At 34.3% G+C, this 20510-nt stretch overlaps 1 protein-coding gene across 1 annotated transcript in view; it reads left to right on the top strand.

The window, feature by feature from the left end:
* NKAIN2 (sodium/potassium transporting ATPase interacting 2) overlaps positions 1–20510 on the top strand; it is a 522794-nt gene that overhangs the window by 62098 nt on the left and 440186 nt on the right. Inside the window, exon 3 of the mRNA XM_060115055.1 lies at positions 6534–6614. Within this exon, the coding sequence (XP_059971038.1) occupies positions 6534–6614 (81 nt within the window). The remainder of the gene's footprint in view (positions 1–6533; positions 6615–20510) is intronic.

Below are 20510 nucleotides of genomic sequence, written 5' to 3'. Positions count from 1 at the left end.
TTAAATCTGTCTGCTCTGTTCATATTGTCTATTTACATGTGTAAAATATCCATCTGCCTCCCACTTACAAGAGTACACCCAGAGAATCCGGGATAATCTCCCCATCTCAAAATCTTTATCAATCACATCTACAAAGACTTTTTTAAATTAATTAATTTATTTATTTAGCTATATAAAGTAACAAGTAATATTCACAAATTTCAGGTCTATGGGAAGTTTGGGACATCAAAGTAATGGAGTAAAAAAACAGTATTAGATTTACAAAAATTTTTGAATTCACATGGTAATAGTTTTTTTTAATGCATTCTAATGTCATCTTGACCATGATTTTCATATTCCTACATAACCAGAACTAGAGGCAATTTCATTTTCTTTAGTGTTACTGGGCTAGTCCAAGAAACTTCAGCACAGGAAGAACCATTCTTATTAGAATTTTAAACCATGATTTCAAAAACCAGGAATATCAATAAATATCACTTTTAAATTGTTTGCTAACTGGAAAAAATGAATAATCTTTTTTGATGTCACTTCTAGACACAAGGTGTGATGACTGTGACAATAAACACAAATTGCCTTTTTAATAGATTGAAGATTTTTTCTCTCACATATCACTTTCAGATCTATGTATTACACATCTACATCTTAAAACCCTGCTATACAAACAAATATACATGAATAAATTACTATCTGATTGGGGTTTTTTTAAGATTTTTTTTTTGATGTGGACCATTTTTAAAGTCCTTATTGAATTTGTTACAGTATTGCTTCTGTTTTATGTTTTCGTTTTTTGGCACTGAGACATGTGGGGTCTTAACTCCCCACCCAGGGATCGAACCTGCACCCCCTGCATTGGAAGGGGAAGTCATAACCACTGGACCGCCAGGGAAGTCCCTACTATCTGATTCTTAATCTGTACAGATTTCAGCTTTTAAAAGTGTAGAATTGGTATTTTCTCACTAGTTCTTATGTTTTATTAGCCTTTTAAATCTCTTATTTGCATATGTCAATTAGGATGTTCCTATATAACTTGATTAATTATTATTTAGTACCAAAAGTTCTTTCAATGGAATCCTTCTAGCCTTAGGGCTGTGGGGCCGTAAATATCTTTCTCTGAAATATGTTGCATGAGTTAAAAGGAAAGAAATTAGTTCTATACAGTTGTCTTCATGCTGAATGAGTATCTTTTTTTTTCAATCTAAGGGAATTATTTTCCACTTTTTGCTTCAAGAAGAATAGAATGCCTTTGGGGATTCAGTTTTTATTTGGAGTTGCATAAAATTTAATAGCCATGTTTATATGTTCATTAAAATAATGCCTGTTGGATATTCCAACATTTATAGTCTGTCTTAGAAATAGTCCATTTAAGCAAAATATTTTCAGATATGATTTAATATGTCAAACTAAACTAAAAATTTTAAAGCAAAATCGAAATTTATAGTAATTGATCAAAATAGAACAATAGGAAAAGCGCAAAATTAAATAGTAGAGAATTAGTTGAGTAACTCACTGCACTGCATCTTTGCATTATAACATATGTTACCAAATATTCAATGAGACATTTTAATCAAGTGCAAAAAAATCAGGTAACAGAATATAGAGCAGGATTCCTATTTAAACATATATGACTGAAACATATTCATAGAAAAAAAGTGTATATGGGAACATATACAATAAAATGATGCCAGTGATTATATCTAAGTATGGTATTTTCTCAATTTCCTGTCTATTATGTTCAAAATTTTAAAGATTTTCTACAATAAGAAATTTCTGTAATTGAGGGAAAATATAATCTTATTATAAAATGGTTGCCATTAAAATGTGTGCATAAACATAGAATCACAAGGAAACTTGAACATATAATAGCAGCACTGGTAAAATAGGAAGGTAGAAAGCTGCCTGTCTAAATGATCTGCAGTGTGATCTATGATTAGAATTGGATTTTTATCAGATTCTGGCTAATTATCAAGCTAATAATTGTAATAGTAGTGTATTTTATTTAGCTATTTCTTTTAAGTGAAAGTTTATATAGCATGAAGTAGATGTAACAGGATTTATGAATTAGGAGACAGGATTTACATCATAAAGCAGACTGTCACTGGTCATAAGATGATCAAGAATTAGAAAATAAGCTGCTTTATTTGGGCCAATTTTGTTCTTTTTTATTATAACAGTGGATGAGAAAGTGATGAGAATGCCTAAGCAGATTAAATGATGCTGATGTTGAAAATGAGAAAATAAAGATAAAATATAATTAACTTTGAGCAAAAGGTGACTATAGTCCAATCATTTTGACCAGGGATATTTGTTTTATGGGTATACATGTATATCTGTTAAAATATTCTCACTGTCAGTATTAAAACACTAGATTGTTAATAATTCTAAAACGTTGCTTAAAGGAGTTGTTTTAAAGACAGATTTGCTAATACAGTGCTTCTTAGGAATGCTTCTATCATAGTTCATTAGAACTGATTACATTATTATTTTCATACTAGCAGCAAAATATCAGTGATATTGGTAAACTGATATGAGTGTTGCTTTCTAGTAAAAAATAATGATACCTGAAAATGTTCTTATGGATTACACCAACTGCATATCAGTGGTAACCATAAATCATTTTAGGGGAGTAAGCAACTCAGTTACATCTTGTAATGTTTCTCTACAGCATCTGTTATAGTCACTTGCATCCAGCTGGTGCTTAATAAATATGAACTGATTCACTGCCCCAACTCTTTTTCTAATTAAGCACTTATGAAATGTGGCTGGTACTTGAATTGTACTAGGCTCTTTCGTCTTCTAAACATCGGCCCCCAACCTTTTTGACACCAGGAACTGGTTTCGTGGAAGACAATTTCTCCATGGACCAGGGGTCTTGGGGGTGGGAGAGATGCTTCAGGTGGTAAGGCGAGCAATGGGGAGCGGCAGATGAAGTTTCACTCACTTGCCCACAGTTCACCTCCTGCTGGGTGGCCCCGGTCCGTGGCCCAGGGGTTGGGGACCCCTGTTCGAATAATTATGATATTATTGAATAATAGTTCTCTAAACTGTGGTAGTTTTAAAGAGAAAGTCACTAATATAATTTAAACCAGTTATATATATTTGCATATGTGTTTATTAAAGTTGTCACACCACTAAAGGTGATAATTCTCTTTTGTAAACTTTAATGAAGTAGAGTGCATTGTAGGCTAACTGGTTTGTAATTAAATATGCAATAAAATGAAAATAATGCAAATAAATGCAAAGATATAGAAGGAACATTTATTATCTTCCCTCTGGACATATACTTTTGGATTACTCTAGGAGAAATGGGATAAAAAAGAACAAAATCATTACTAAAAATAACATGAAACAGCAACTCATAAGGTATGATATAGAAAATGCTTTATAATTATATAGTATGGTCAACCATAAATAATAAATTGTTGTTTTAATGAAACCAAATGAAAAACGGTTTGCTTTATAAAATGTCATCCATCTATCAATATTGGCATTCATGTATCAATAAAGAAACTTATTCTAGGGAAGAACATGTTTCATTAAGGAATAAAGTCTAGATTGCAAGTTCAACTAGGTGGAAAAATATTTTGCAAAAATTAATGTAAAAAATATATATTTTTTTAGTATTCTAAGGAGATTAAAATCTAGGGATTACTGCCGTATTACTGAAACAAGGAGAAGGGATGATATAACATAATCATCGTAATAAAAGACTATTTTATATTTGAGGAAACTAAAGAGTAGTGAGACTTGCATGTAGCCACAGAGCTCCTAAGTGATGCAAACTTTAGGTCCCAAGTTCTTAATATTTATATGCAATTTATTTGCATGTGACCCATTATCTTACCTGTCTTTCCCTAAAATTATTAATTTGGGGGACTAAAGCATAATTTTCTCAGCTTCCTTTTTTAACCAAACTAAGTATAATTTACATTTACACATACACATAAATGCATAACTTAGTATGAGTGATATCTAAATTTATCTGGATGAAAATTCCAAATTCTTATTATACATTCAACATATAATGAAATAGTGATGATGCCATGTGTAACACATAGACACAGATAATATTTTGAGCATTTTATCATCTGAAAATATAATTTCAGTGTCAAAATAGAAAAGCTATAGCTTTTCTATTGACATTATTTAATGCCTCGTCAGGAAACCTAACTACCAATGACAAATTTTCAGGAATATATAATATATGTTATACAGTGTGTTTCATCCACTCTTACCAAATATTTCACTTATCCTTCTACTTTGCTTTTTAGTAAATAGTGCTTACTTAGCTCTCCATTATAAATAAGGTAGGGAAAGTGTGTCACCAGGAACGAAGAACATGATCAAACACTTCAGTCAATCATGCTTTCATTCTTTCTTACACTCATATAAACCAAGTCACAGGAACTTACAAGCATTTTCTTTTCTCACTTACTTACCCTTAAAGTGGGACCCAGCACTTCATTATATTTCTAAAACTAATATCCAAATCTGCAAAACAACCCAATAAATCTAGATTTTAATATTTAAAAATATTTGTGAACAAGTTTCTACTTTATAATACAGACCAAATTTAGACATCTCATTAGATCTCTGCTCTAAAACTTAAGTTCCACGCCCCAGCCTGCTTAGCTTCCTGACCCTATTTCCAGTACGCAGCCTTCACTTCTCAAACCCCTTCTTTTGTGTTGGATCATTTAGTTTTGCTCTTATTATGTTCTTACAGAGCAGTGCACATATTCAACAGTGAGATGAATGCATCCCCCGGAAAACAGCTGAGTCAGTGTTTATTGCTATATAAACATCGTTTAGGGCTCTCAGTCCTCACACTACATGAATGATCATAGAAACCATAAAAACCAGATCTGGGATGGGTGGAAGCAGTTCTGCTTCTGAAAATAGTTAAGATTTTTTTCTGTATTGTTCCTCATTCATTGATTGACTTACAAAATATTTACTGAGTACCTGTTTTGTACAGAGTACTAAGTTAGCAACTTAGAGATATAATCATTAATTGAAAGAGTCTTTTCTCTCAAGGAGCTTATCATTGTGCACTGGGGAAAATATGCAAATAATTCGATATAAGACATTTGGAATGAAATTCGAGTAAGCAAGATCTTATTGGAACACAAGGCAGGGATACATCATTTCTAATTGGATATCACTCAAGAGATGATATTTATATTGAATTCTGAAGAAAAATAAAAAATATTGATAGATAGCAAGAGGAGTATTTAGGGAAAGTAAAATTATTAAAATGAAAATTATTAAAAGATAAAATTATTAAAATGGCACAGAGGTGAGAAATAGCTTTCCATGTACATGGAGCAACAAGTAATCCAATGTGTCCATAATCCATAATGACTTGAAAGATGGACTGAAACGTGTGTCTGAAAATATAACATGGTACAAGATCATGGAGGTCCTTGAACTATAAAATAAAGATTTGGAACTCATATAAAGAATGGGAGCCATTGGTATTCATTTAGCAGAGAAATGACATGGTAGCCTCTTGTTCCATTTTTTTTAAGTTAACACCTGCTGCTTTCTTTGTTTACTTCAACCTTCCACCATGGCCTTTCCAATCCCCCACACTGCTGTTTGGTAAAATCCATAAATTAGTTTGGTTCACCTCTTATGGAAGGTGTTTCACCTCTTCTGTTAGACCTTGCAGGACTACCTTTTCTCATCATAGTTTATACATGTTTCCCATCTTCTTTCCTTGAGCTCAGACTATATACCCTTTTATGATTTTTGTATAAGAATCATCTCTTTCTAATCTACCTTTTTCACTTGACTTGAATTCAGGGAGAATTTATCATTGGTCTTTGTATCCTCAGTGTCTTTCTAGCATGTTTCCTTCTAAGGACTTAATAAATTTTCGTTAACTGAATGCTCAGAACTGTGTCTTGGTAAGAAAATTTTGCCATTGATGAATAAAGCACACTGAATAGAAGACAGAATAAAATTAGAGATAATAACTAGATGGTCACTAAAGTGGGAGATCATGAGAAGATAAAATAAGAAGGTGAAAGGATAAATGGAAAGAAGATGCCAAAGAGAGAAGCTGATTAGATGGGACAGAGGTATGAAAACTGATTTGAAGATGACCCTAGGTAACTTGGGGAAAGGCTACATGTTATCAAACATTGGGTTGATCTTGCTAAAGGAAGATAAGAGTTCTCTTTTAAATGAGTTGTAGTTGATATATCTACTGGGGCATCATTTTTTAAGATGTCTAGAAACCACAACCATTTCCTCTTAAAACAGAAATGTGGACTACTATTTCTTTTGTCTAAAAACCGGAAAAATTATCCCTAAGCAAGTTTGAGCTGTAATACTATAAGAGTCCATTACAGTGAGGAAAAAAATCAAACTAGAGATAAATGTACATCTCATCCTGTTCCTTAGAAAGAAACAATATCTAGTATTTTCCACTAATCTTAAGATTTGGTGTTCAAAAGTTCAAGTTCTGTTTAAATTTTACTCAGTTGATTCAAAATTAATTATGTTATTTCTCTCTTGCTTTTCTACAGTATGCTGTCTGGCTAGTCCTCTGGGTTACGTGGAATGTGTTTGTTATCTGCTTCTATTTGGAGGCTGGGGACCTCTCAAAGGTAATTTGCCATCTGATTTGCCTGAGTCATCAGTTGTGTGTTAACAAGCCTCTTCCTAAGTAAGGCAGAGTCTCACCCTGCTCTTGTCACTTAGATGCACCTCGAATGAAGGTAAATTGAAAGATATACTCATCTATCTCTCTGCATTTCTACCATCAAAGAAACATTTCAGTGTGTCACAAAAATGTCATTTTATTATTTTAAGCAAAACTAAATGAAATATTGATTATTACGGTGACCATACTGTGTACTTTTAAAACACTGACTTGTAAGAGATTTCTGAAACAGAGTAGGAAGTTTTTCAGAGATAAAATCTTGAAGATTTTTGAAATCACTTAGTTGGCTTATTACTCTGCTAAAGACTTTCCTGACGGGACCCAAATAGCAATGTAATAATTCAAATAATTGGTGGGTTTTAGTTGAATAAAACTGTTACCAGAGGGATATGATTTATTACATAAATGAATAAAATAGACATTTTATTCTAAAATAATCTAGGAAGGGCTTAAAATACATACATTTTCATTTAGGTTTCTTTATTTTGTGCTGTCCTTATATGAGTGTCTGTATGTATGTGTGTTTGCATGTGTCTTGCTATTATATTTCTAACATAAATGCCTTACTATTGAAATAATGCAGTTTGTAGATCTCTAAAACCAACATTCTTCTTCTTTTGGAATGCAATTAACAGCAAATAAGTCAAATGAGATAATCCATTCAAAGTAGCAGTAAATCTTGCTTGAGACTCTTGAGAGGGTTGTAACCTTGTACTTCTTCATATTAACTTTACAAGATAGAGATTGTAAAATGTTCTTTTACCTCTCTATCCCTTAGATCAGAAAAACCCTGCAAAGATGTTGATATTTTTAAAACCCAGAGATGATAACCTGCTTTCAAAGGCTAAAAGAGCTAAAAAGTCCTCAGAAACTAATTTTGCAGGGCTATATATCTTGGTGGGCGGGGATGATGGTAATACACATTTATAATCTAGCATACAGGAGTTTCCCAAAGCACTCTGAGCATTTTCAAGTATGTTTATTTATTATTTAACTATGATATTGAGTATAAATAATCTTAACTTTTTTTTCAATTTCAAATGATGAAAGGTAAAGTGAGAGGGTGACGTTATCATATGAAATAGACCCAAGGCTTCTGGAACCTGTAGTTTTATGAGCAGATTTTGGACAAGTCCTTATTGTGGCCCTCGGCAGTGTCTGCTCTGGTGGATGGCATTTCTGTATTCTTGCCGGTCATCATACTCCACACTCTCAGCAGCAGGCAGTCCTTTCCTGAACATAACATGACCAATGAAAAAGAATTGTTCAGGTGGCTCTAGGAAAGACACTTCATTTTCTGCTTAAAGCTCACATTCCCAGGACTTGAATTCCTTATCCAATTTATATATCTCTGCTGTATAATCCACTTTGTTCAAAGAGATTCCTCACTAAAATGACTTTTAATGATATTTTCAATTTTAAATAATCACCTTAATAATTGGAGGACAGGTATTCAGGCATATTGGCTGAGTAAGATGATCTAGCAGATCAGAGTTTGTTTAATATTAAAAAAAAAAAAGAGGGAGAAATCTGAGCCAAGCTGGTTGCACAAATGTGTAATTTTTCTCACTGCTCCATGTGATGACTGCAGACACAAAATAAAGCTTATGATCCCATGACCTTGGACATGGGCATTGAAACCAAAATGAGGACACATCCTAAAACATTAGAGTTGAAGAGAGTTGCAACCCAAATGACTAAGAATTCTTCTAATGCACACAGGAAGGTAATGACTATCCCATGGCAGTGAAGCAGTTAATATTTCCTTTTCTTTTCATCTTATAAACCAAGGCTAGACTCTGAAGAGCACATGAAAATTTAATAATTTCCTTTTAACAAATAATCTAAAGGAAAACCATAAAGGGCAAAGTTATATTGTTATCTGTACTGGGATTTTCCTCCCTTTCCTGCTCAAAGGGTTTGAGAAAGGTATATTTATGCCATTTAATTCTTTAGCTTCTGCAACTGTCTCACATTCTTCAACTAACAGAGTGCCAGAAATAAGCAATGGTGATTGAAAAATGTACAGATATATGAAAGCTCAAAAATGGGACTCCTGAAACTGCTGATTATACTTAGGTTACAGAATATAAACCACTTTTTTCCCTCACCTCACCCAAAAAATAAAATAATTTGACCATAAGAATTGGTCAGTTTGTTTGAGGCTGAGGGACAAATATGGGAAACAGAATCAGGAAGGAAATTCTGTGGTCTTTATATATGTGAGAGAGAAGTGTTTGTTTCCATAAAACATTTTGTAAAGAAGTGATTTCTTCATAATGAATATTGGCAAGAAATGATAAAAAGCAGTAAAATATTAAGGCAAACTTGAGTTATCCGTTAGAGTTTAGAACTTTTTGTTGTCCTTTTCCAGTGTCTTTTCTGCTTTTTCTGCTAAACTATCTGCCATGTACTTATGAGAGAAATAGATATTAGCATCATTAATGAAGCCAGTGTGTACCTTCAGGAATGAAACGGCTTAATTACAATAATATGGTACACAGGGTTGACCTGGTTGATATTCAATTTTCTTTGTACCCATAATTGTATAGATAATATATTTTTTCATCAAAAATTCTGTGTAAATCCAACATTATTATTACAATATTTATTAATATATTTTAATGAATATCCCCATGAGATTTAAGGAAAAATAAAACTAATCAACCAGAGAAATTTCTTTTTAAAAATTTTATCTCAATGATATTAATAAAATATTGGGAATGTCATATAAATTAGCACATAATATGGTAGGAACAAATAAACATATACATTGCATAATAACTATTTCCACACTATTTATATTAATGTTTTAGATATTAGTGTTATAACTAAATATCCTGAAGCATCCTACAGATTCTTACTTTCTGAGGGGATATTTTAATAGATGTTCTGTTAATGAAATGGAGATAACATTAGATGAAACAGAGATAACATTAATTTGTAACCCAAAGTGTTTGCTAACTTTGTAGGCAACTGCCTTTGAGCATTAAATGTGACCTGGACTATTGGATTAATACTTTTGAGAATGCCTGATGTAAAAAGTCTTACTGTGTTGTTGGATTATTCTGGTCAATTGTGATTTTCTTGCTCACATATCAAATAGAAATGCAAACTAATCCCAGGTATTAACTGAATTGAGTTATTTTGAAAAGAGAAGACATCTGTTTGTTCTGTAGTTAACTTCAAAGTGCACCGTTAGAAGGAAAACACATATAATATGGTAATTCACTTATTAGATTCATCACCTGGGAAAATGAAATTTATGAAATAGTTTTTGAATAGTTACACACAGGAAAAAAATTAGTGCTCTTCTGCTATCTGCAAAAAACTGTATTCTGTTGGGTGTGTTATAATTGTAAACTACTCTTAGCTGAAATTACATACTAACACTTTTCTTTATATGACTATTTTGAGATCTCAGTTTCTACTTTCGTAATTTATGGGCACCATTAGTGAATGATGCACCACCTATCTTTAGAAATAAAATAATTAATTTACAGATCATAGCCAGGACATGGAAGCAACCTAAGTGTCCATTGACAGATGAATGGATAAAGAAGATACGGCACATATATACAATGGAATATTACTCAGCCATAAAAAGAAATGAAATTGAGCTATTTGTAATGAGGTGGATGGACCTAGAGTCTGTCATACAGAGTGAAGTAAGTCAGAAAGAGAAAGACAAATACTGTATGCTGACACATATATATGGAATTTAAGAAAAAATGTCATGAAGAACATAGGGGTAAGACAGGAATAAAGACACAGACCTACTAGAGAATGGACTTGAGGATATGGGGACGGGGAAGGGTAAGCTGTGACAACGTGAAAGAGCGGCATGGACATATATACACTACCAAACGTAAGGTAGCTAGCTAGTGGGAAGCAGCCGCATAGCACAGGGAGATCAGCTCGGTGCTTTGTGACCGCCTGGAGGGGTGGGATAGGGAGGGTGGGAGGGAGACACAAAAGGGAGGGGATATGGGAACATATGTATATGTATAACTGATAAAAAAAAAATTCCTCCCCTTGGGAAAAAAAAAAAAAAGAGTAACCAAGGGATTATTTTACACTTAAATCAACCCAATTTGTTTGTATACTAAGGATGCAGGTATATAATCCTTGGGCTTCATTATATTATCAGAAACTTATATTGTTAAACATACCCTAGAGCAATTAATTATACCTAATGAATGTTTTTAATAGGAACGTCTAGAAAGCTGTCACATTTTAATAATTTTGATAGTTGCTTCTGAGATCTAGATGTACATTTTCATTTAAAAAGGTGGTATGTGGGCTTCCCTGGTGGCGCAGTGGTTGAGAGTCCGCCTGCTGATGCAGGGGACATGGGTTTGTGCTCTGGTCTAGGAAGATCCCACATGCTGCGGAGCAGCTGGGCCCATGAGCCATGGCCGCTGAGCCTGCACATCCGGAGTCTGTGCTCTGCAACAGGAGAGGTCACAGCAGTGAGAGGCCCACGTAGCACAGAAAAAAAAAAAAAAAGAAAGAAAGAAAGGTGGTATGTAAGAAAGCTATGTAAGAATGTGGTTTATTTATGAAGAGGAAATAGGCAGTCTACCTGAAAAATAATTCAGAGTAATGATAGTAAAGATGATGCAAAATCTTGTAAGTAGAATGGAGAAAATATAAGAAATGTTTAACAAGGATTTAGAAGAACTAAACAGCAAACAAACAATGATGAACAACACAATAAATGAAATTTAAAATTCTCTAGAAGGAATCAATAGCAGAATAACTGAGGCAGAAGAACCGAAAAGTGACCTGGAAGATAAAATTTTGGAAATAAATACTGCAGAGCAGAAGAAAGAAAAAAGAATGAAAAGAATTGAGGACAGTCTCAGACACCTCTGGGACAGCATTAAATGTTCCAACATTCAAATTATAGGGGTCCCAGAAGAAGAAGAGAAAAAGAAAGGGACTGAGAAAATATTTCAAGAGATTATAGTGGAAAACTTCCCTAATATGGGAAAGGAAATAATCAGTCAGGTCCAGGAAGCACAGAGTCCCATACAGGATAAATCCAAGGAGAAACACACCAAGACACATATTAATCAAACTATCAAAAATTAAATACAGAGAAAAAATATTAAAAGCAGCAAGGGAAAAACAACAAATAGCATACAATGGAATCCCCATAAGATTAACAGGTGATCTTTCAACAGAAACTCTGCAAGCCAGAAGGGAATGGCAAGACATATTTAAAGTGATGAAAGGGAGAACCTACAACCAAGATTAGTCTACCCAGCAAGGATCTCATTCAGATTCAATGGAGAAATTAAAACCTTTACAGACAAGCAAAAGTTAAAAGAATTCAGCACCATCAAACCAGCTTTACAACAAATGCTAAAGGAACTTCTCTAGGCAGGAAATATAAGAAAAGGAAAAGACCTACAATAACAAAACAATTAAGAAAATGGTCATAGGAACATACATATCGATAATTACCTTAAATGTAAATGGATTAAATGCTCCCATGAAAAGACATAGACTGGCTGAATGGATACAAAAACAAAACCCGTATATATGTTGTCTACAAGAGACCCACTCAGACCTAGGGACACATACAGACGGAAAGTGAGAGGATGGAAAAAGATATTCCATGCAAATGGAAATCAAAAGAAAGCTAGAGTAGCAATTCTCATATCAGACAAAATAGACTTTAAAATAAAGACTACTAGAAGAGACAAAGAAGGACACTACATAATGATCAAAGGATCAATCCAAGAAGAAGATATAATAATTGTAAATATATATGTACCCAACATAGGAGCACCTCAATACATAAGGCAAATACTAACAGCCATAAAAGGGGAAGTCAACAGTAACACAATCATAGTAGGGGACTTTAATACCCCACTTCACCAATGGACAGATCATCCAAAATGAAAATAAGTAAGGAAACACAAGCTTTAAATGATACATTAAACAAGATGGACTTAATTGATATTTATAGGACATTCCATCCAAAAATGACAGAATACACTTTCTTCTCAAGTGCTCATGGAATATTCTCCAGGATAGATCATGTCTTGGTTCACAAATCAAGCCTTGGTAAATTTAAGAAAATTGAAATCATATCAAGTGTCTTTTCCGACCACAATGCTGTGAGACTAGATATCAATAACAGGAAAAAATCTGTAAAAAAAATACAAATACATGGAGGCTAAACAGTACACTACTAAATAACCAAGAGGTCACTGAGGAAATCAAAAAATACCTAGAAACAAATAACAAGGAAAACATGATGACCCCAAACCTATGGGATGCAGCAAAAGCAGTTCTAAGAGGGAAGTTTATAACAATACAATCCTACCTCAGGAAACAAGAAACATCTCAAGTAAACTACCTAATCTTACACTTAAAGCAGTTAGAGAAAGAAGAACAAAAAAATCCCAAAGTTAGCAGAAGGAAAGAAATCAGAAAGATAAGATAAGAAATAAATGAAAAAGAAATGAAGGAAACAATAGCAAAGTTCAATAAAAGTAAAACCTGGTTCTTTGGGAAGATAAAAAAAAAATTGATAAACCATTAGCCAGACTCATCAAGAAAAAAAGGGAGAAGACTCAAATCAATAGAATTAGAAATGAAAAAGGAGAAGTAACAACTGACACCACAGAAATACAAAGGATCATGAGAGATTCCTACAAGCAACTATATACCAATAAAATGGACAACCTGGAAGAAATGGAAAACTTCTTAGAAAAGCAAAAACTTCTGAGACTGAACCAGGAAGAAATAGAGAATATAAGCAGACCAATCACAAGCACTGAAATTGAGACTGATTAAAAATCTTAGAAAAAACAAAAGCTCAGGACCAGATGGCTTCACAGATGAATTCTATCAAACATTTAGAGAAGAGCTAACATCTATCCTTCTCAAACTCTTCCAAAATATAGCATAGTGAGGAACATTTTTTACAGAGCTAGAACAAAAAATTTCACAATTTGTGTGGAAATACAAAAGACCCTGAATAACCAAAGCACTCTTGAGAAAGAAAAGTGGAGCTGGAGGAATTAGGCTCCCTGACTTCAGACTATGCTACAAAGCTACAGTAATCAAGACAGTATGGTACTGGCACAAAAATAGAAATATAAATCAATGGAACAGGATAGAAAGCCCAGAGGTTTACCCATGCACATGTGGTCACCTTGTCTTTGATAAAGGAGGCAAGAATATACAATGGAGAAAAGACAACCTCTTCAATAAGTGGTGCTGGGAAAACTGGACAGCTACATATAAAAGAATGAAATTAGAACACTCCCTAACACCATACACAAAAATAAACTCACAATGGATTAAAGACCTAAATGTAAGGCCAGATACTATACAACTCTTAGAGGAAAACATAGGCAGAACACTCCATGACATAAATCACAGCAAGATCCTTTTTCACCCACCTCCTAGAGAAATGGAAATAAAACAAAAATAAATGGGACCTAATGATACTTAAAAGCTTTTACACAGCAAAGGAAACCATAAACAAGATGAAAAGATGACCCTCAGAATGGGAGAAAATATTTGCAAACAAAGCAACTGACAAAGGATTAATCTCCAAAATATACAAGAAGCTCATGCAGCTCAATATCCAAAAAACAACCCAATCCAAAAATAGGCAGAAGACCTAAACAGACGTTTCTCTAAAGAAGATATACAGATTGCCAACAAACACATGAAAGGATGCTCAACATCACTAATCATTAGAGAAATGCAAATAAAAACTACAATGAGGTATCACCTCACACCAGTAAGAATGGCCATCATCAAGAAATCTACAAACAATAAATGCTGGAGAGGCTGTGGAGAAAAGGGAACCCTCTTGCACAGATGCTGGGAATATAAACTGACACAGCCACTATGGAGGTTCCTTAAAAAACTAAAAATAGAACTACCATATGACCCAGTAGTCCCACTACTGTACATATACCCTGAGAAAACCATAATTCAAAAAGAGTCACGTGGGGCTTCCCTGGTGGTTCAGTGGTTGAGAGTCCGCCTGCCGATGCAGGGGACACGGGTTTGTGCCCCGGTCTGGGAAGATCCCATGTGCTGTGGAGCGGCTGGGCCTGTGAGCCATGGCCGCTGTGCCTGCACGTCCGGAGCCTGTGCTCCGCAATGGGAGAGGCCACAACAGTGAGAGGCCTGTGTATCGCAAAAAAAAAAAAAAAAAAAAGAGTCATGTACCACAATTATCATTGCAGGTCTATTTACAATAGCCAGGACATGGAAGCAACCTAAGTGTCCATCAACAGATGAATGGATAAAGAAGATGTGGCACATATATACAATGGAATATTACTTAGCCATAAAAAGAAACGAAATTGAGTTATTTGTAGTGAGGTGGATGGACCTAGAGTCTGTCATACAGACTGAAGTAAGTCAGAAAGAGAAAAACAAATACCATTGCTAACACATATATATATGAAATCTTAAAAAAAAAAAAAGGTCCTGAAAAACCTAGGGACAGGAATAAAGATGCAGACGTAGATAATGGCCTTGAGGACACATGGAGGGGGAAGGGTAAGCTGGGATGAAATGAGAGAGTGGCATGGACATATATACACCACCAAATGTAAAATAGATAGCTAATGGGAAGTAGTCACATAGCACAGGGATATCAGCTCGGTGCTTTGTGACCACCTAGAGGGGTGAATAAGGAGGATGGGAGGGAGATGCAAGAGGGAGGAGATATGGGGCTATATGTATAGCTGATTCACTTTGTTATAAAGCAGAAACTAATACACCATTGTAAAGCTATTATACTCCAGTAAATATGTTTTTTAAAAATGTGACTTATTTAAGCTTTGAGAAATAAAATTGTTCTCTTGTAAACAAAAGAGACAGGAAGAGGATAGAGCCTGTCATACAATGTAGGCAATGGGCAGAAATCCTTGAAACCATTTGCAAGTGCTGTGTTAAAAAATGTACTATTACAACAATCCCAGTTTTATTCCTTTTATTTAAAAAATGAATTATTCATTTAAAAAGGTATCTGATATTTAGATATTTTCAGCTCAGCAAAATCAATGTTTGTATCAAAATTTTCTTTTATGATTTCATATGAAAAAAGGTGGTATGGAGAGACATCTCTTATAATCATTTTTAACTTGAATTAATGGTGCTCTTCAAAAAGTAAAGAAATCTGTACAATTATTAATAAACAAATAATACTTGTGATAATAGATTTGACTAATTTTAACAAATAATCAAGAGGACAATTGATTGGATTCATATTTTTTTGTTTTCTTTTTGTAAAATGCATATAGTCTAAGAAAACTTCAACTGTCGTTAAATGTATTAGAAAAAAAATTATTTCTCAAACCTTCAAAATAGATTTTGCTTTTGGATGTAGGATAAATGTCCTACATGTTATTAAGAATTAAATATAATGTAATTTTCCTCCAAAATAGAAATGAACCAACCTTTTGTAATTTGGTCAAACTGTAACTGCCTCTGTTCTCTTGTTTCCTTTAATAGTGCATTGAATTAAATTGCTTATTTTCTTCTTCAGTTTTGTTTGCTTACTTGTTCCACTTTGTTTTAAGGCCCCTAAAGTGAGGAGTCGGATCTTTGGACCTTTCTACTTCTCTGTTTACATTCTTTCACTTGAAAGTGCAGTTCACTGTCATAATTTAAGCTATCATCTCTACACATGTCTGCCAGATCTATATCTATATCTTCAGTCCTGACCTTGTTGCTAAGTTAAAGTCCCACATCTCCAACTTTATGCTTGTGTCATGTCAATTCCATTGTCACCTTAAATGCAACATGTCCAAAAGGATTTATCATCTGCAAAGAATCCAACTTCCTTAATTCACTTTTTACTCAGAAAAGGGAAAAAAAGGCCAAGTTTATTGCAAAATATGAATAAAAGAGGAAAATAATTGTTTTGTATTGGGGGAGGCTACAGAAATCTTTATAGATTGACCATGAGATGAAGCAAGAAATGCATATTTTTTATTATTTGTAGTTTGTGTGTGTATTGTAAACCTTGGACTATAACAAATGAAAAATTGTAGAGATGTGCTGAAGTAGTTAGTGATACTTTGGAAATGTAAATGCTTCAAAGAGATGAGTTGACCTTTAGAAGATGCTGTACTCTGGGGGCATTTGCTAATTCTGGTTAGGGAAGGAGGCTACGAATCCAGGTTTTAAACCCATAGAAGGCTATTTCTGGGCTTTGTATAAATCAGCGTAGTTTTAAGGGAGAGGGCCTCAGGCAGATGGACAAATTTCTTCTTAGAGTATTTGATGAATTCTTTATAAGGCTAAAGGAATAAATGGACAGACCAAAAAACATAGTTAAGTTGTTTGGCAGTCTTACAAAATGGAGACTGAAGATAGGAGAGGGGCTCTGAAGAATAAACTCAAGTTATAGTTGAGAAACATGGAGAACAAGCCAGGGTCAAAAGAGAGGCACACTAAACATTATGGGGACTAAAATCCAGGCTCAGTTCAGCACAGTCCTCGATTGAAATAAGCTCATCAGCTACCACTTTATCTGTCTAGTTTAGGGAAAGGGAAAATATCTTGCTAGAAAGATAGCATTATCTTATACCATTTATTTATATGCATATCAGGCAATTGAAAATTCCTACACATGCTAAAAGAGAGGACCTAGAGCTCTGGGGAGAATTTATGCTTAAATTCATCTTTTAATACTCAAATCATATATATTCTTCATTTGTGTGACAAAATTCTTTCCAGAAACCTTCCCATACCTTTGTCCATGGTGGAGTTGACTAGACCACGAATGGCCATGCCTCTGATTTTACTTTATTTGCATGCATTTTAAAAATTAGAATTGAATTTCCAGAAGCCGAGGATCCTTATTCCTAGGGTAACAAAAGTCTTATATGCTCCATGAAGCTGTCATGGAGAGCCACAAAGATATCTGAGAATTCCCACTTGGATTTCTGCCTTCTTTACTCTTGTGGTTAAAACAATGGAAACCATTTCACAATTTTGCTGTTTTCTCTAATATTTGAGTTGTTTTCTCTTTCTCTGCAAGAACTAGATGGTTCTAGTAAATTAGCTGCTCTAATTTGTACTTTCTTACTTTGATGTCTTTCCCTTTTGCTGATTTCCCCCTTCAGATGCCCCTGTGGGTGTCAAGAATCCAATGCTTTATTTTGTGGGGCTTAAAAGTGTCTTGGGTATTGAAACGAGGACCTTCCACATAGTGGAATCTCCATGAGCATAAGAAAAGTCTTGGGGCATGAGCAAACATCATTTCTGCTGGATGATTCACAGGCATCATGCATGTAAAATATTGGTAGAAGGTCTTCCCACAGATCAATGAAAATAGTCAGCTTGAGCTCCCTAGAAGAGCAGAATGGTCTCCAGGTATTGACTCCCCTGGGTCTCCATTCTGCTGGCAAAGTTCATTGTGACATCCTCAGAATGCTGACTTAGGTGCTCTCCACATTGAGGAAGATCTGCTACTCATTCAAAGACACACACCCTTCTATGACTGCAGCATCTCTGACTCTATTTTCTCTAGGTTTGGGCTTATACAGTCTTATCTGCTCTCTTTCTAATTTGTTATTAAGAAATACACTATGTGCAGTTTTCCTTACCCAGTCTTTTGTTCAGTTAACCTTTTATTTTCTCATTAATCAAAAGCTTTGGTTTCAAAGCTATTATTTCTGATATGGAAGTCAAAAAAAATTAAGCACTAACTACTTTTTTCTTTTTGCATTCCTATTAAAACAATGGTAATTCTCTTTGAAGCAAGAAGGATGTCCCTGACTCACTAGGTAAAGTCTGAAAAAGTTAAGTGTGAAAAATAAAAGCACAGAGATTAATATTTCAAGAGAGTATCCTGCTGGAAATAAAAGAAAGAAGATACAAACACGGTCTAAGCCAGTGCCATCCTGTTTGTCTTCAAAGCCTAGTCAGAAATCATTCTAGAACAGCAATTTTTGTTCTATGCCAAATTAAAGCAGCTATACTTTTTATAGGTTTATTATTCACAGAGCCATGTAAAAAATGAAAGAATATGTTTCCAGTAAGAGTTCCAAGGCTTTAAATTTAGAAATATTTGAATTTTTTATAAAAACAATGAAAACCACTATATATTTTTTTAAAACCTTGAAATAATTTATCTAGATTATAGTGATCTCATATTAAGTGGGCTCTTAGATCCTGAAATATTGGCAAAATTTACTTGAGAATTATGTCCAATTCAGCATGGTACACCCTCGTGTGTTCTCAGTCTGTGAGAACCTTATCAAAATCCCCCTCTTCACTGTGAACCATCATCCTAACATGACCGCTGGAACTCATTTGACACCTAAATTGGGATTGGCAGTTGCCAAATTAGCTTTGGAGGGCAGAATGTCAATCTCTTTGTCTGTGAATTCACTCAGAGACAATTGAGGCTTTGATGAACTGTGGGAAATTATATAAAGATACAACTCGGAGGATATTAAATAGTGAAATAAATCAATTTTTTCTGCTTCTAGCATCCAGGTTTATTTGGCCAGAGAGAGCAAATAAGTGACTATATTACATGCTTTTCATATGGTAACAAACCTCCTCTATTCTGTCCTATAGTTAAAATTTACATGGAAAATGCAGTTGAAGTAGTAGTTCAGTTCACTATAGGTAACCAGGGAGCAATGTTTAGTAAATACTGTTATTAAATGTAAAGCAATACAAAGAAAACTAGACTATTTAAATCTCTTTCCTGATAGAGAACGGCATGAAGAAATTTTGAAGTTGCTTTTCATACCAACATAGCACTCTAAGTGCTACTTCCCCTCCTCCTCTTTAAAGATTTGTTTTTGACATTTAAAAAAAGCAAAATGTGTACACAGCCTGATGCATCCAGAAAAGCAGCTTAGAAAGGTAAAAAGAGGAGGATGACTCACTAATAAACAGCCATTTATAGAGTTATAATTACTTTTTTCTTCCCTTCATTAGTACATGTAACCTGCTAGAGGAATGAGTCTAATGGTAATTGTAGGACTCTAGGGTTTTCACACTCATAGTAGTGTAATATATAAAACTGAAGTAATTAGGAGGTATTTAAAAAAATTTCATCTTTTTCATAGGCATTTTATAAAAACTAGGCATTTTCTAGTGAAGTAGCTGCATTGATACCATAGGGACACTCTGTCCCTTTTCCACTCTGCCAGAAAAATCAATAGTGACAGGTCCTCAAATCTTTTATTCGAATCACAAGTGAGAATGAGTTTGGTGCTCTCAATTAGTCCCAAGAGGGGAACCAATATCACACAATTTGGCACACTCTGCAATTGCTCCTGAAGAGAGCTATAGCTAGCCAGCCACTCCGAGGGGCTGAGGCCCTCCTCGGGGTGTGCCTGGTACACCAGATTCATCAGGCAGCCTGGAAAATGGATGGATTCAAGCTTTTGCACTCCGATTTTATGAGCACTAAAATTAATCCATTAAGCATTTTGTATATCCAGACACCCTACTACTCACCTTTTAACACATTTATATAGTACGTTAACTGTGGCGTCATAGTGTGAGCCATAATGAGTCCAATTCTTGTTCTTTGCTTCCTGTTTCCTTCTTCTCAATGGAAAAAAAAAAAGCTGAGTTTAATATTGCCAAATAACCAAATAATTAGTACTGCTGGGTATTTTTTTCTCTTAAGTTATTCTTCAGAAAATGTAAAGCCAGAAGCACAGTTTTCAAGACAAAGATAGCTGAATTTTATCTAATAGACACAACGAATGTGAATGAACAGTGTTAAAACCATAAAGTATTAATTGCTTATGAAATAATAAGAAAAGAATATTTCACTGAAGTCTTCTAATTCTGGAAAGATGGGTCCTCAGTCTGT

The sequence above is a fragment of the Mesoplodon densirostris genome, chromosome 12, assembly GCF_025265405.1.
Source record: "Mesoplodon densirostris isolate mMesDen1 chromosome 12, mMesDen1 primary haplotype, whole genome shotgun sequence".
NCBI lineage: Eukaryota > Metazoa > Chordata > Mammalia > Artiodactyla > Ziphiidae > Mesoplodon > Mesoplodon densirostris.
This window is presented reverse-complemented; position numbering and strand designations above follow the sequence as displayed.